General features: G+C 45.8%; 1 protein-coding gene across 2 annotated transcripts in view; it reads right to left on the bottom strand.

Annotated features, from left to right (window-relative positions):
- The window catches only part of TDRD5 (tudor domain containing 5), a 436,549-nt gene that overhangs the window by 306,053 nt on the left and 114,594 nt on the right, over window positions 1-15,902 (bottom strand). For both annotated transcript variants that reach the window (XM_073593060.1, XM_073593059.1), the window contains one exon: window positions 131-187. In XM_073593060.1, coding sequence (XP_073449161.1) covers window positions 131-187 — 57 coding nt within the window. The remainder of the gene's footprint in view (window positions 1-130; window positions 188-15,902) is intronic.

Here is a 15,902-nt window from a genome sequence, read left to right as displayed (position 1 = left end):
ACATGGGCCATAGTATTTATTAGATCCAATACCTAATAAATTATGTAAACAGCTGCTTAAAAGGATGTACTTCCAAATTATCCAATAAAACAGACAATGTGAAAAAAAAGAAAAAAACACAGCAAAATACCTTGTACAAAACTGGAAGTTTTGAAATGGATAGTCCCCCTGGATATTTGTGAACAACCTGTGAAATGAATGAAAATTTTAGAGCTAGTTTAATTTTTCAGCTCAAACTGTAAACTGTTAACATTTAAAAAACACACAAATCCACCCTCCAAAGCTGACCTAAACTAGAACCCCCACGCCGCAGCCGCTTAAATGCTCCAGCAAAATAACCATGGCCTGCTCCTAGCCACATCCTCCTGCTAAATCCTCTTCAGCACTGGCAGCTTGCACAGTGAGCCCTCATTTGTACAAGGCTATCATCCTGTAGTTAGAGAGCTTCAGGAGACAACTGTATACAAGCATGTTAAATCTATTACAAATTAATGCAGCTGCCTGTCCAGGATTGTAAAAGGGGGAAAAAGTGGCGCAACTTGGACACTTGATCATGTGGTCAATATAAAAAACTAGGGACAAACAGTGGATAAAATCATATAAAACCATCAATACATAGTTTATTGGAGATAAATTGCTCATAAGAACAGAGTCCATTAGAGGTAGTCCATAAATGATCCAAACACAGCTTAGTTCAGGCAGCTTTGTGTAAAGCAATTAGACAGCTCTAAAGACAACAGGGAAAGACACCAGCACCTTCTAAGTATAGCTATTCGTACATAGTAATTTAATGGTAAGATAAAAACGCGATTTTTTCTACACGCCGTAAAATCCCTTTCTCTGAGTTCATTGACGGACACAGTACTTCTAATCTTGACCTTAGGGTTAAATCACCACTTTCAGGAGTAGGACTAGGCAGAAACAAAAAAAAAAAAAAAAAAAAAAGCACATCACTGCCTAGTAGTAGCCTTACTGGTAGTAACCCCGTACTCTGCTACAGGCAGCTCAGTTCGTTACAAAGCAGTACAAACACAAACAGGAGGGGTGGGTGCTGTGTCCGTCAATTAACTCAGAGAAAGGGATTTTACGGTAGAAAAAAAAAGTAGAAAAAGTAAAAAGTAGAAAAAAAAATCCAGTTTTCTCTTTCGTTCACTGACGGACACAGCACTTCTAATCTTGACCTTAGGGACATCCCAAAGCAGTGCCACAACGAGGGGTGGGAACACAGAAAAAAAGCAATATAACCTCCACCCAAACAGAGCCCCCCCATAAGGGGAGCCAAAACCTCAGACGGCTGCCTGCAAAACTTTGTGGCCAAAACATGCATCTGAAGATGCCCACCTTCCACCTTGTAAAACTTGGTGAAAGTGTGTACTGACGACCAGGTTGCTTACACACTTGAGAAACGGGCGCTTGATGCCGCAAGGCCCAGGAAGCACTAACCGCCCTGGTAGAATATGCCGTGACGGGAAAGGGGGCACCCACCCCCTAATGGCATATGCCTGGACAATAATCTGTCTGATCCAACGAGAAATAGTGGCCGAAAAAGCCACCAGGCCCTTCCTCGGACCATCCACAGTTGCAAACAGCGAATCTGACCTTCGAAAAGGAGCCGTAACCGACAGATACACACGGAGAGCCCGAACCACATCCAAAGAGTGTAAGGCGACCTCCTTGGGGTGAGACAGTCGAGGACACAAGGAAAGAAGCACAATGTCCTTATTTTAAATGAAAGGCAGATACCACCTTAGGGTGAAACGCGGGATGCCGACGCAGCACTACCTTATCCTTGTGAAGAACCAAATAAGGAGACTTACAAGAAAAGGCTGCTAGCTCAGAAACTCGCCGAGCAGATGTAATAGCCACTAGAAAGACAACCTGAGAAAGCGTGAGTAGGGATCTCCCTATTGTTCTCTTACTGTGGCTTCTGAAGTACTGAGAGCACCAAGTTTAGATCCCATGGAGGCAGCGGTGGGCGTACCGAGGCACATGTCGAACCCCCTGAATAAAAGTGCGCACCGAGTGAGCAGCCAATGGCCGCTGAAAAAAGATAGCCAGAGCTGATATTTGCCCCTTGATAGTGCTCAAAGCAAGCTTCTGATCAACACCATGCTGCAGAAACAAAATGATCTTAGACACTGAATAGGAATGCGGATGCCACCCCACAGCCTCGCACAAAGAGATGTAAACCGTTCGGATATGTCTCATTTATTAGAGAGAGTGGAGAAAACAGAGTGACGACAGGATTCCCAGGCAGCAGCCATTAAAGAGCTGCAGATTTCTGTGAAGAGACTGGCACTGGCTCACCGCTCCTCTCTCTATAAATTAGAAGATTTGGAAAATAAAAATCGTAGGAACAATCTACGCATCAGGGGGTTGCCAGAAGCAGCTAAAGACACCGATCTAGAACCTATGATCCGTGGGATCCTGAACACCATTATGGGGAAATCAGTCACTGACCCCCTTCGCTTTGACCAGGTCCATAGGGCCCTTCGTCCACGTAATTTAGCCTCGGAATTACCTAGGGACGTTGTTTGTCGCCTACATTACTTCGAGGATAAGAATTCCATAATGCTCAAACTATGTGGCACTCCGAACATTGATTTTGATGGTGCCACTCTCAATAATTTTCCCGGATCTTGCCAAAGAGACGCTGGAATGTCGCAGAGCACTCAGACCGCTGTTGGATCAATTAAAAGGACATGGTGCGACATACAGATGGGGATTTCCTGCCTGCCTTATTGCCACCAAAAATGGTTGTTCCTCTACCCTGAGGTTCCCAAAGGACCTCCCGGCATTCTTCTGCGAGCTTGGAATCCCACCAGTGGATCTCCCGGGTTGGCAGAACCTGCTGCCGGACTTCGCCACTCCTTTGGATCCTGTGTGGAGAAGCACCCCTCTTAAAAAGAGGCGCACCGAAACTCCGGGTTCTTCACAGAAAAATGGGTGAGCTGCCCTTTTCCTCTCAACTTAAATTACCCCACATGTTACGCATTCTGCGCTGGCAGACATTTGATAGTTTGCTCTGTTGTTACGCTAGTACTGTCACAGGGATGCCAAGCCTGGAATGCTGTTGTCCTGTTTCTCAGGTTTCTCATGGAGTTCCACCAAGTTCCTGTGCTCAAAATCCATGGTGTTATTAGACTTTATCCTTTTCCTTTTATTTCCCTTGAATGTATGGGTTTTTTTTTCTTTCACCTGATACCACAGGTTTATATAAATAAAGTTCAAATTGTTTATTTTTTATGGCCAGGCCTGGACGAGACCCCAGGCTCCTTCAACCATGTGTAGTTTCTGCTTGACTCGCATAACTTACGCCCCCCTCTTTTTTCTTCTCCTGGGGTTGGCAGAAATGAGTGGCCCCTGTGATTTTTCTGACGACCCCCTAGTTGGGGTTGTTTGGGCCACTCGTCCTCACCGACCCCTACGGGAACACCGCGGTATCACGTGTTGTGCTTCTAAAATGTTTCCCATTGGTTTGCTTATACTACTAGTTATGACTTATCTTCAAACATACAGTGGGGACAGAAAGTATTCAGACCCCCTTAAATTGTTCACTCTTTGTTATATTGCTAAAATCATTTAAGTTCATTTCTTTCCTCATTAATGTACACACAGCACCCCATATTGACAGAAAAACACATAATTGTTGACACTTTTGCAGATTTATTAAAAAAGAAAAACTGAAATATCACATGGTCCTAAGTATTCAGACCCTTTGCTGTGACACTCATATTTAACTCAGGTGCTGTCCATTTTTTTCTGATCATCCTTGAGATGGTTCTACACCTTCATTTGAGTCCAGCTGTGTTTGATTATACTGATTGGACTTGATTAGGAAAGCCACACACCTGTCTATATAAGACCTTACGGCTCACAGTGCATGTCAGAGCAAATGAGAATCATGAGGTCAAAAGGAACTGCCTGAAGAGCTCAGAGACAGAATTGTGGCAGGGGACAGATCTAGCCAAGGTTATAAAAACATTTCTGCTGCACTTAAGGTTCCCAAGAGCACAGTGGCCTCCATAATCCTTAAATGGAAGACGTTTGGGATGACCAGAACCCTTTCTAGAGCTGGCCATCCGGCCAAACTGAGCTATTAGGGGAGAAGAGCTTTGGTGACAGAGGTAAAGAAGAACCCAAAGATCACTGTGGCTGAGCTCCAGAGATGCAGTCGGGAGATGGGAGAAAGTTGTGGAAAGTCAACCATCACTGCAGCCCTCCACCAGTCAGGGCTTTATGGCAGAGTGGCCCGACGGAAGCCTCTCCTCAGTGTAAGACACATGAAAGCCTGCATGGAGTTTGCTAAAAAAACACCTGAAGGACTCCAAGATGGTGAGAAATAAGATTCGTTGGTCTGATGAGACCAAGATAGAACTTTTTGGCCTTAATTCTAAGCGGTATGTGTGGAGAAAACCAGGCACTGTTCATCACCTGTCCAATACAGTCCCAACAGTGAAGCATGGTGGTGGCAGCATCATGCTGTAGGGGTGTTCTTCAGCTGCAGGGACAGGACAACTGGTTGCAATCGAGGGAAAGATGAATGCAGCCAATTACAGGGATATCCTGGACGAAAACCTTCTCCAGAGTGCTCAGGACCTCAGACTGGGCCGAAGGTTTACCTTCCAACAAGACAATGACCCTAAGCACATAGCTAAAATAACGAAGGAGTGGCTTCACAACAACTCTGTGACTGTTCTTGAATGGCCCAGCCAGAGCCCTGACTTAAACCCAATTGAGCATCTCTGGAGAGACCTAAAAATGGCTGTCCACCAATGTTTACCATCCAACCTGACAGAGCTGGAGAGGATCTGCAAGGAGGAATGGCAGAGGATCCCCAAATCCAGGTGTGAAAAACTTCTTGCATCTTTGCCAAAAAGACTCATGGCTGTATTAGATCAAAAGGGTGCTTCTACTAAATACTGAGCAAAGGGTCTGAATACTTAGGACCATGTGATATTTCAGTTTTTCTTTTTTAATAAATCTGCAAAAATGTCAACAATTCTGTGTTTTTCTGTCAATATGGGGTGCTGTGTGTACATTAATGAGGGAAAAAAAATTTACCTAAATGATTTTAGCAAATGGCTGCAATATAACAAAGAGTGAAAAATTTAAGGGGGTCTGAATACTTTCCGTCCCCACTATATTCCCTTTTTCTCACGCTTTTTCCTCCCCCCTTTTTTCCTCTTTATCTAATCTCCTCTAATTTTTGCTGGTATAGATGGCACCATAGGCTAAAGGCGCTGGTTCCAGACTCCCAATGGCTACTCTGAATATCCTCTCTTACAATGTTAGAGGCCTAAATAATGCAACTAAACGTCACAAAGTTTTGAGTGAACTGAAACGTGCCTCTTGTTCCATTGCATTTCTCCAAGAAACGCATCTTACTCACACTACACCGGTTAGGCTCTTCTCACCTCACTTCTCAAAATGGTATTACAGCCTTTAGGATACGAAAAAAGCCAAAGGAGTGGCCATTGGGTTCAACGGAAACATAGCCTTGCAGCTTGAGGAGATGTTGACAGATAATCAGGGTAGGTTTTTGTTCATAAGGGGCTCTATAGGCAACACCCACTGCACATTAGCAAATGTTTACTGCCCGAATCATAACTAACCCTCTTTCTTGTATCAAGTGTTGACCAAATTTGCTGCTTTTAAAAAGGGAATTACCATGCTAGGGGGTGATATTAATATGCCACTTGACCCCATTATGGACACATCCCAGGGACATTCCAACATACCTTTCAAACGGCTATCTTTCATTAAGAAAAGACTACACGAGCTTCAACTAATTGACGCTTGGCGAACACTTCCCCCTAAAGATAAGGACTTCTCTATATTCCAAAACCCACCATTCTTATTCTAGAATCAATATCATTTTACTAGACCACTTTCACCTTCCCCTCTTGAAATCGGCATCGATAGGCACTTCTCTGTCTGATCATGCCCCGGTCTCTATTCGTCTTGATATCCCCTCACTACCCAAATGTACCACCAATTGGAAGTTCAATGATTCCCTCCTGTCTAACCCGGTAGATGCCTTGTTGCTGGCTAAAGCCCTGCAGCAGTACTTTACAGAGAATGGGTCAATGGAGACAGCTCCCTCTGTTCTTTGGGAGGCCCACAAGGCTACTATGAGGGGCAGACTTATTGAGCTGGGATCCAGAAGAAAGAAAGAACAGAGTCAGCAGCTTAGTGAATTATTATTACAAATAGCTAAACTAGACAGACAACATAAATTGTCTCTACATAAATCCCACTTAGAAGCCCTTTTGCAGAAAAGAGAAGAACTAAAAGATTTACTTGATTACCAAACATAAAAGACAGTTTCAAATATATGAATGGGGTGACAAACCTGGCAAACTAGCTCGCTCCATTCGAGCAAGGAAATCTGTTTCCTTTATCTCCAAAGTCAAATTCTCATCTGGAGAAATGGCCTACTCATCCCCTCAAGTTGCCAAAGCATTCAAAGAATTTTACACTGACCTATACAGTGTCAAAGGGGCCCTGGACGCACTCCCCCCACTAGAGAAACGGTCACACATACTCCCTTTTCTGAAACAAGCAAACTTACCCAGACTTTCCAACGAAACTCTTAAACAGTTGGAGTCTGACTTCACGATTGAAGAGTTTCAATCAGCATTAAAAGGCACCCCATCGGGTAAAGCGCCTGGTCCAGATGGTTATACCGCATTGTATTATAAGACTTTTAACGACATCCTCCTTCCCCGTCTAACTTCATACGCCAATTTAATTTCCAAAACTTCAGGATACCGACCTGAATCACTAAAAGCCCATATCACCATTATCCCCAAACCCGGTAAAGACCCCACTCTCTGTGGAAGTTACCGCCCCATATCCTTATTAAATCTCAACATTAAACTTATGGCCAAAGTTATGGCCACTAGACTACTCCCTCTTCTGCCTAATTGGATTTCGGCTGATCAAACCGTTTTCATCCCAGCGAGGGAAGCCAGGGACAATTCCCTGCGCACCCTCTCACTAATCCACTACATGTGGAGGTGTTCCCAGCCCACCCTCCTCCTTTCTACTGATGCTGAAAAAGCTTTTGATAGGGTGGACTGGGAATATCTTAAGATGACTCTCAAATACTTTGATCTGGGTCCTAAAATGTTCTATCGCATTTCCTCCCTATATTCTCTCCCAACGGCCCAAATTCGAATTAATGGTACGTTGAGTGACCCTTTAACCTTACATAATGGAACTAGGGAGGGCTGTCCACTTTCCCCCGTTTGCTACTTCCCTTGAACCCTTCTTAGCACATATTAGACATAACAATAGCATCCATGGAGTCACAGTGGGCCCTAAAATACACAAATACACAGCGTATGCAGACGACATTCTGTTCTTTATCCAACAACCACAAATTTCTCTGCCAAATCTTAGGTCCGCCTTCCAAACTCTGTCTAATTTTAAATATTAATATTTCGAACTCCACCGCCACCTGACTAATACCTCAATTTCCCTTCCAATGGAAAACAGACACTTTAAAATACCTTGATATTCATCTTACTCCCCACCTTCACTCCCTTTTTAGACGAAACTACATCCCTTTACTCAAAGGCATTAAGTCAGACTTGAGAAAATGGTCCTCTCTTCATCACTCTTGGTTAGGGAAAATAAATATTATCAAAATGAACGTTCTTCCTAGAGACCTATTCATCCTTCAAATGTTGCCATTGGGTGTGCCTGTATGGTCCTTCTCTATTCTACAGAACATAGTGTCATGCTTCGTTTGGAGGGGCAGACACCTTAGGATAGCCAGAACAACCCTTTTCCGCTCCAAAAAGGCGGGGGGGGGGGGGGGGGGTCTGGCCCTTCCAAACTTTAAGGCGTATGATCATGCCATAGCATTATCTAGAATCTCCGATTGGAAATATGCTAGTGATACTAAATTATGGGTTAAATTGGAACGTGATTTATGTGGTGCTGACTTGTCCATCATGCCTTGGATTTCATGCTCTTTTAGAGCTTTTTTTGCAAAATACTTCACCAATAACTGCCTCCACACTTGCAGTTTAGAATTCTCTACACGAAAAAATTTTCTTGGAACTACAACTCTCCTTTACTGCCCATACAGAATCATATATTTTTTTTCTCCCAGGAAACATGGATACTGGCTTTAAATCTAGGTCACCTGAGGGACAGCTCCTTCTTCATCATCTCACACATGCTGGTGATCTTAGACCCCTAACTGATATACTGGGATCTAAACAGGCTTCCTTCATGGACAAATGGAGATACAAACAATTACAACAATTTGTTCATTTTCTTCCACACCCAATACGAACTGCTCAAGATCTAACACCGATTGAATATATGTTCTTTCACAGAGACCCTCCTCTCCATTGTATCTCACAATTCTATAAAGCTATTATCCAGCTGGATAACCCTTCACACCCGGAATACCTCAAAAAATGGGAGTCGGATTTGAACTCACACGTCTCTGAAGATCAGCGGAATAAAATTCTGCAGCTTGACCATGTTTCTTCTACCTCCTCTAAGAAAGCTGAAATGAACTTCATGCTGTTAGCAAGATGGCACTATACCCCAGCTAAATTGCACGGTATGTTCCCCTCCAGTTCCCCGTTGTGTTGGAGGAACTGCAGGCAAACAGCAACCCACCCTCAAATCTGGTGGTTGTGCCCGGTAATCCAACCATTCTGGTCGAACATAATCCGTCATGCCCACTCCCTTCTCTTCCCTTAATTTCCCCTTCCTTTCCCTCCCCCTACTTCCCTTTATGTTTCCCCCATTATCTCAATCAATGCACATTTATCTATCGTTGTGAAAATACATTTGCTAATTTAGCCTCCTCCTTGACCCAGGTTTATACACAAATTGTATATCCCATAATGAGAGTTTGTCCATTCCTGTGTGTCTCTGGATATTGCTTTCTTTATGCCTGGTTTGCATATGTGCTTATTGTACGTTCTTCTACATGTTTCTCTCATATTTTGATCAATAAACAAATACTAAAAAAAAAAAAAGTGCCTGCGACACCAGAGCCTCGGCTAGCACCGACCCCGCCATCGTAAACACAGACCGAGCAACCGCCTCGGCCTTTCTGTCGGCAGAATCCTTGAAAGAAGGGGACCCCTCCACCGGAATCATGGATGCCTTATTTAACCTGGATACTGGAGGATCAACGACCGGAGGGGAAGCCCATTTCTTCAACAGACTCTCCTCAAAAGGGTAACGCACCTAAAAACGCCTCGGAACTGAAAAAGACTGCTGCGGGCGTTCCCAATCTTTGTAAATAAACTTATCAAAATAAGACAGGTAAGGAAACACCTTAGCGGTGCAGACCGGCTTGTGAGACCCAAAAGGGACCGACACCTCTGCAGACGCCCCTGCCGGATCCTCAATTTTCAAAGTATCACGCACCGCCGTAATGAGTGCACCCACCAGCGCTTTCTCATGCGCCGCAACGGACGCGGAGGATTCCTCCTCACTGTCAGAAAGATCAGGGGCCGCATCATCCGAGCCATTCAGGCAGGGGCCGCCTGCCACGGCAGGGCCGGACTCCAGATCAGAGTCCTCCCCAGAAGATGGAGGGGGGAAGGGGACATTTTTTTACCCACCTTACGCCCGAATGCCACTTCAACCCGGTAGAGGAAGGATTCAAGGACTGCCGAAAAAGCGTCCAGGGGCGCCGCAGAACCAGAGGGGCCAGCTTCCGTCACGGGGGTGTCTGAAGGGGGCACCTGCTTCAGACACCTTAGGGTCCCACGTGCGACCGGACACTACCAGGGACCGAAAGCCCACTAGGGAGAGAGACAGAAGGTAGACCACCCCCCTAGCTGCCGCAGACTGGGGGACTCCCAGAAGGACTCACCACCTTCATCTACGAGGAGCAGTGCTGTGCGTCCTCCGGCAGATGGGACAAGCCACGAGGAGATCCGCGCTCTTGCCTGGCTTCAAGTGCAGAGTCTAGGGCTAGAGGACCAGCAGAAAACTCACGAGGCTACAAGAAAATGGCTGCCGGCCGCAGATAGAGCCCGAATGGCAGGAATGCCCGGAGACCACAGGAAAATGGCCGCCGCGGCTACGAGAAAGTGGCCGCGGCGCCCATCCCAAAAGAAACGGCGGCTATCAACACATGGAGGCAGACGCCAGCCACCCCCCCCCCCGCACCTAGAACACACAGAGACCACCCCCGGAGGGGACCCCACCAAGGTCAGCGTAACCGGGGGGGCAGGGGGAGAGGATGAAAAATCCCCAAAACCAATCACCCCAGGGAGTACCCAGCTGCTCCAACTGTGCCCGGACCAGGCCGGTGGAGCACATACTTGCCCATCCAGCAGGAATTGCGGGTCTCACTCCCCAGACAGATCCACCTCCCGCCTAAAACGGAGTGGCTGTTGGCCACGGCAACACTGTGACCTAGACGTCAGATGCCTGGTCATATGTGTCCCTGTGAGGAGTCAAAGCTCGCTGGCCATCCCAAGCCAGAATGGGGCTTGTCGCGGCCGACCCAGCGCGGAGCTCAGATCTGCGTACGCTCGGTGGCCAGGCTGGGGAGACTACCAGGATCTATAATATCCAGCCTATCACCCAGCACAGCAGTTGATTGCAGATTCTCATGAAAACTAAAAAGAAATAAAATAAAAACCAAAAGACCACAGGTCCTAGCAGGGAGCCAGGTCCTTCTCCTAGACTAGGCAGAAAAAAACTACTAAGTAAACTACCAGTAAGGACCACCCTTAGGCAGTGCTGTGCTTGTTTTTTTGTCGTTTCTGCCTAGTCCTACTCCTGAAGGTGGTGATATAACCTTAAGGTCAAGATTAGAAGTGCTGTGTCCATCAATGAACGAAAGAGAAATCAGAACTACTCACAAGTGTAGTTAAAAAGTAACCATCTATAAATGGCTCAGAAACTGGTAGTCCTCAGTTACCATTGGCCAGGGGGGTCCACAAGGGATGCTGTCATCTGTCAGGCTGTGGGCTGGCTGGCGCCAGTGGATTCCAGCGGTCCCAGGTCCGTGGAACGCACTGGCAGTGTGGCGATGACATCACTTCCCGGTGTCTGAGGACGTAGCAGCAGCGACGCGTTTGTGGAGTATGAGCTCATTCTTCAGGCTGTTAGCCAGCCCACAGTCTGACGGATGAGTGCGTCCCTCGAGGACCCCCCAGCCAATGCTCACTGAGGACTACCAGTTTCTGGGTCATTTATAGATGCTTACTTTTTAACTACACTTGTGAGTAGTTCTGATTTTATCTTACCAATAAATTACTAACAGCTACACTTAGAAGGCGCTGCGGTCCTTCCCTGTTCTGTCCAGGATTGCAGGTGCTGGAATCCGATACACACACAACTGATAGAAATCCTTTGCTAAATAAAACCACAACCAGATTTTTACTAACCAAGTACCAGATTCTGTTGCCAACATGCTTGGTAGGTCTCCCCTCAGTTTATAGTGAGTAAAAGGAAATTTGACTTACCTGTAAATTCTGTATCTAGGAGTAAAGCAAAGTACAGAGGCTGGATATTTATAGATACTGGGTTATAGGCCGCTACCTGGGTTATAGGTTACAGTCATTCAACACTGACGTTTTTGGATGCGCCCCACCTTTGGCTTACCTCATAAACCTACCCTACTCTGTGACGACTCAGTTTTTTAACAAGCAAAGTACAGTAACACAGGAACAGATGGAAGGGTTGCTTGGGTCCTGTACTGTACTCTAAGATGGAGGTATTTACAGGCATGTCAAAATTCTTTTCATACATATTGTACAAAACAGGGCACAGGGTAGATATTCACAAACCCCGAGATATCTCCAAGCAGAGAATCAGAAGGGTGGGCAACAAGGCAACAGACCCTTGCCAAAAATCCCAACAAGAGAGAAAAGGGTCAAGGACTCAACTCCAAGTGCCAATGAAAGAACCTTGTGGTCGAAAGCTGGATCTGCAGAGGCTTAGACATTCACCTAAGAGAACCTTGAGAATGTGTGAAAAGAAGACCAGGTGGCAGCCCTACAAAGCTGAGCAAAAAAACGGAGAAAAAAAAGGTGTCTTTTTTAGATGGCTTTGGCTTTCAAATAAGCTTGGACTGAGTCCAGAGAATTAAAGATCATTTCTTTGGGATGCTTTGAAGCAGAGCACAAAAGACTGCTTGTTTGCATCCTCCCTGCTCCACTGCCACATATGGCACTTTTTTTTGGGGGGGGGGGGGCGGCTACATAGTTCGGTCAGATCGCCTTGGTTCCCCCACCCCTACAGCCTGCATCTGAAGACGATAAGTGTCCTTTTATTAACCACTTGACGACCGCCTCACGCCGATGTACGTCGGCAAGGTGGCACGGACAGGCAAAATCACGTACATGTACGTGATTTGCCTTCCGCGGGTGGGGGTCCGATCGGACACCCCCCCCCCGGTGCCCGAGGCGGTCGTCTTTTGTCCCACGGCGATCGGAGGTGAGGGGGAGGTCATTCGTTCGTGGCCCCCCCCTCGCGATCGCCGCCGGCCAATCGAATCATTCCTTTGCTGCTGTATGCTAAACAGCAGCAAAGGAAATGATGTCATCTCTCCTCGGCTCGGTAATTTCCGTTGCGGCCCGAGGAGAAAAGACAGGTATGTGAGTGCACAACACTACACACACACAGTAGAACATGCCAGGCACACAAAACACCCCGATTCTCCCCCCCGTCACAAACTGACACCAGCAGTTTTTTTTTTTTTTCTGATTACTGCATTGGTGTCAGTTTGTGACAGTTACAGTGTTGGGACAGTTAGTATTAGCCCCCTGTAGGTCTAGGATACCCCCCAAACCCCCTCTAATAAAGTTTTAACCCCTTGATCACCCCCTGTCACCAGTGTCGCTAAGCGATCATTTTTCTGATCGCTGTATTAGTGTCGCTGGTGATGCTAGTTAGGGACCTAAATATTTAGGTTCGCCGTCAGCGTTTTATAGCGACAGGGACCCCCATATACTACCGAATAAATGTTTTAACCCCTTGATGGCCCCCTAGTTAACCCTTTCACCACTGATCACCGTATAACTGTTACGGGTGACGCTGGTTAGTTTGTTTATTTTTTATAGTGTCAGGGCACCCACCGTTTATTACCGAATAAAGGTTTCGCCCCCTGATCGCCCGGCGGTGATATGCGTCGCCCCAGGCAGCGTCAGATTAGCGCCAGTACCGCTAACATCCACGCACGCAGCATACGCCTCCCTTAGTGGTATAGTATCTGATCGGATCAATATCTGATCCGATCAGATCTATACTAGCGTCCCCAAAAGTTTAGGGTTCCCAAAAACGCAGTGTTAGCGGGATCAGCCCAGATACCTGCTAGCACCTGCGTTTTGCCCCTCCGCCCAGCCCACCCAAGTGCAGTATCGATCGATCACTGACACTTACAAAACACTAAATGCATAACTGCAGCGTTCGCAGAGTCAGGCCTGATCCCTGCGATCGCTAACAGTTTTTTGGTAGTATTTTGGTGAACTGGCAAGCACCAGCCCCAGGCAGCGTCAGATTAGCGCCAGTACCGGTAACACCCACGCACGCAGCATACGCCTCCCTTAGTGGTATAGTATCTGAACGGATCAATATCTGATCCGATCAGATCTATACTGGCATCCCCAGCAGTTTAAGGTTCCCAAAAATGCAGTGTTAGCGGGATCAACCCAGATACCTGCTAGCACCTGCATTTTGCCCCTCCGCCCGGCCCAGCCCACCCAAGTGCAGTATCGATCGATCACTGTCACTTACAAGACACTTAACGCATAACTGCAGCATTCGTAGAGTCAGGCCTGATCCCTGCGATCGCTAACAGTTTTTTTGGTAGCTTTTTATTGAACTGGCAAGCGCCAGCGGCCTAGTACACCCCGGTCGTAGTCAAACCAGCACTGCAGTAACACTTGGTGACGTGGCGAGTCCCATAAGTGCAGTTCAAGCTGGTGAGGTGGCAAGCACAAGTAGTGTCGCGCTGCCACCAAGAAGACAAACACAGGCCCGTCGTGCCCATAATGCCCTTCCTGCTGCATTCGCCAATCCTAATTGGGAACCCACCGCTTCTGCAGCGCCCGTACTTCCCCCATTCACATCCCCAACCAAATGCAGTCGGCTGCATGAGAGGCATTTTCTTTATGTCCTCCCGAGTACCCCTACCCAACGAACCCCCCCAAAAAAGATGTCGTGTCTGCAGCAAGCGCGGATATAGGCGTGACACCCGCTATTATTGTCCCTCCTGTCCTGACCATCCTGGTCTTTGCATTGGTGAATGTTTTGAACGCTACCATTCACTAGTTGAGTATTAGTGTAGGGTACAGCATTGCACAGACTAGGCACACTTTCACAGGGTCTCCCAAGATGCCATCACATTTTGAGAGACCCGAACCTGGAACCGGATACCGTTATAAAAGTTAGTTACAAAAAAAGTGTAAATAAAAAAAAATATATAAAAAAAAAAAAATAGTTGTCGTTTCATTGTTCTCTCTCTCTCTATTCTCTCTCTCTATTGTTCTGCTCTTTTTTACTGTATTCTATTCTGCAATGTTTTATTGTTATTATGTTTTATCATGTTTGCTTTTCAGGTATGCAATTTTTTATACTTTACCGTTTACTGTGCTTTATTGTTAACCATTTTTTTGTCTTCAGGTACGCCATTCACGACTTTGAATGGTTATACCAGAATGATGCCTGCAGGTTTAGGTATCATCTTGGTATCATTCTTTTCAGCCAGAGGTCGGCTTTCATGTAAAAGCAATCCTAGCGGCTAATTAGCCTCTAGACTGCTTTTACAAGCCGTGGGAGGGAATGCCCCCCCCCCCCACCGTCTTCCGTGTTTTTCTCTGGCTCTCCTGTCTCAACAGGGAACCTGAGAATGCAGCCGGTGATTCAGCCAGCTGACCATAGAGCTGATCAGAGACCAGAGTGGCTCCAAACATCTCTATGGCCTAAGAAACCGGAAGCTACAAGCGTTTTATGACTTAGATTTCGCCGGATGTAAATAGCGCCATTGTGAAATTGGGGAAGCATTTTATCACACCGATCTTGGTGTCGTCAGATGCTTTGAGGGCAGAGGAGAGATCTAGGGTCTAATAGACCCCAATTTTTTCAAAAAAGAGTACCTGTCACTACCTATTGCTATCATAGGGGATATTTACATTCCCCGAGATAACAATAAAAATGATTAAAAAAAAAAAAAATGAAAGGAACAGTTTAAAAATAAGATAAAAAAGCAAAAAAATAAGAAAAGAAAAAAAAAAAAAAAAAAAGCACCCCTGTCGCCCCCTGCTCTCGCGCTAAGGCGAACGCAAGCGGCGGTCTGTGGTCAAACGTAAACAGCAATTGCACCATGCATGTGAGGTATCGCCGCGAAGGTCAGATCGAGGGCAGTAATTTTTGCAGTAGACCTCTTCTGTAAATCTAAAGTGGTAACCTGTAAAGGCTTTTAAAGGCTTTTAAAAATGTATTTATTTTGTTGCCACTGCACGTTTGTGCGCAATTTTAAAGCATGTCATGTTTGGTATCCATGTACTCGGCCTAAGATCATCTTTTTTATTTCATCAAACATTTGGGCAATATAGTGTGTTTTAGTGCATTAAAATTTAAAAAAGTGTGTTTTTTCCCCAAAAAATGCGTTTGAAAAATCGCTGCGCAAATACTGTGTGAAAAAAAAAAATGAAACACCCACCATTTTAATCTGTAGGGCATTTGCTTTAAAAAAATATATAATGTTTGGGGGTTCAAAGTAATTTTTTTGCAAAAAAAAAAAACTTTTTCATGTAAACAATGAGTGTCAGAAAGGGCTTTGTCTTCAAGTGGTTAGAAGAGTGAGTGATGTGTGACATAAGCTTCTAAATGTTGTGCATAAAATGCCAGGACAGTTCAAAACCCCCCCCAAATGACCCCATTTTGGAAAGTAGACACCC

Source organism: Aquarana catesbeiana, linkage group LG07 (assembly GCF_042186555.1).
Source record: "Aquarana catesbeiana isolate 2022-GZ linkage group LG07, ASM4218655v1, whole genome shotgun sequence".
Classification (NCBI taxonomy): Eukaryota; Metazoa; Chordata; class Amphibia; order Anura; family Ranidae; genus Aquarana; species Aquarana catesbeiana.
Note: the sequence above shows the minus strand (reverse complement) of the source record. Positions and strands in the feature narration are given on the sequence as shown.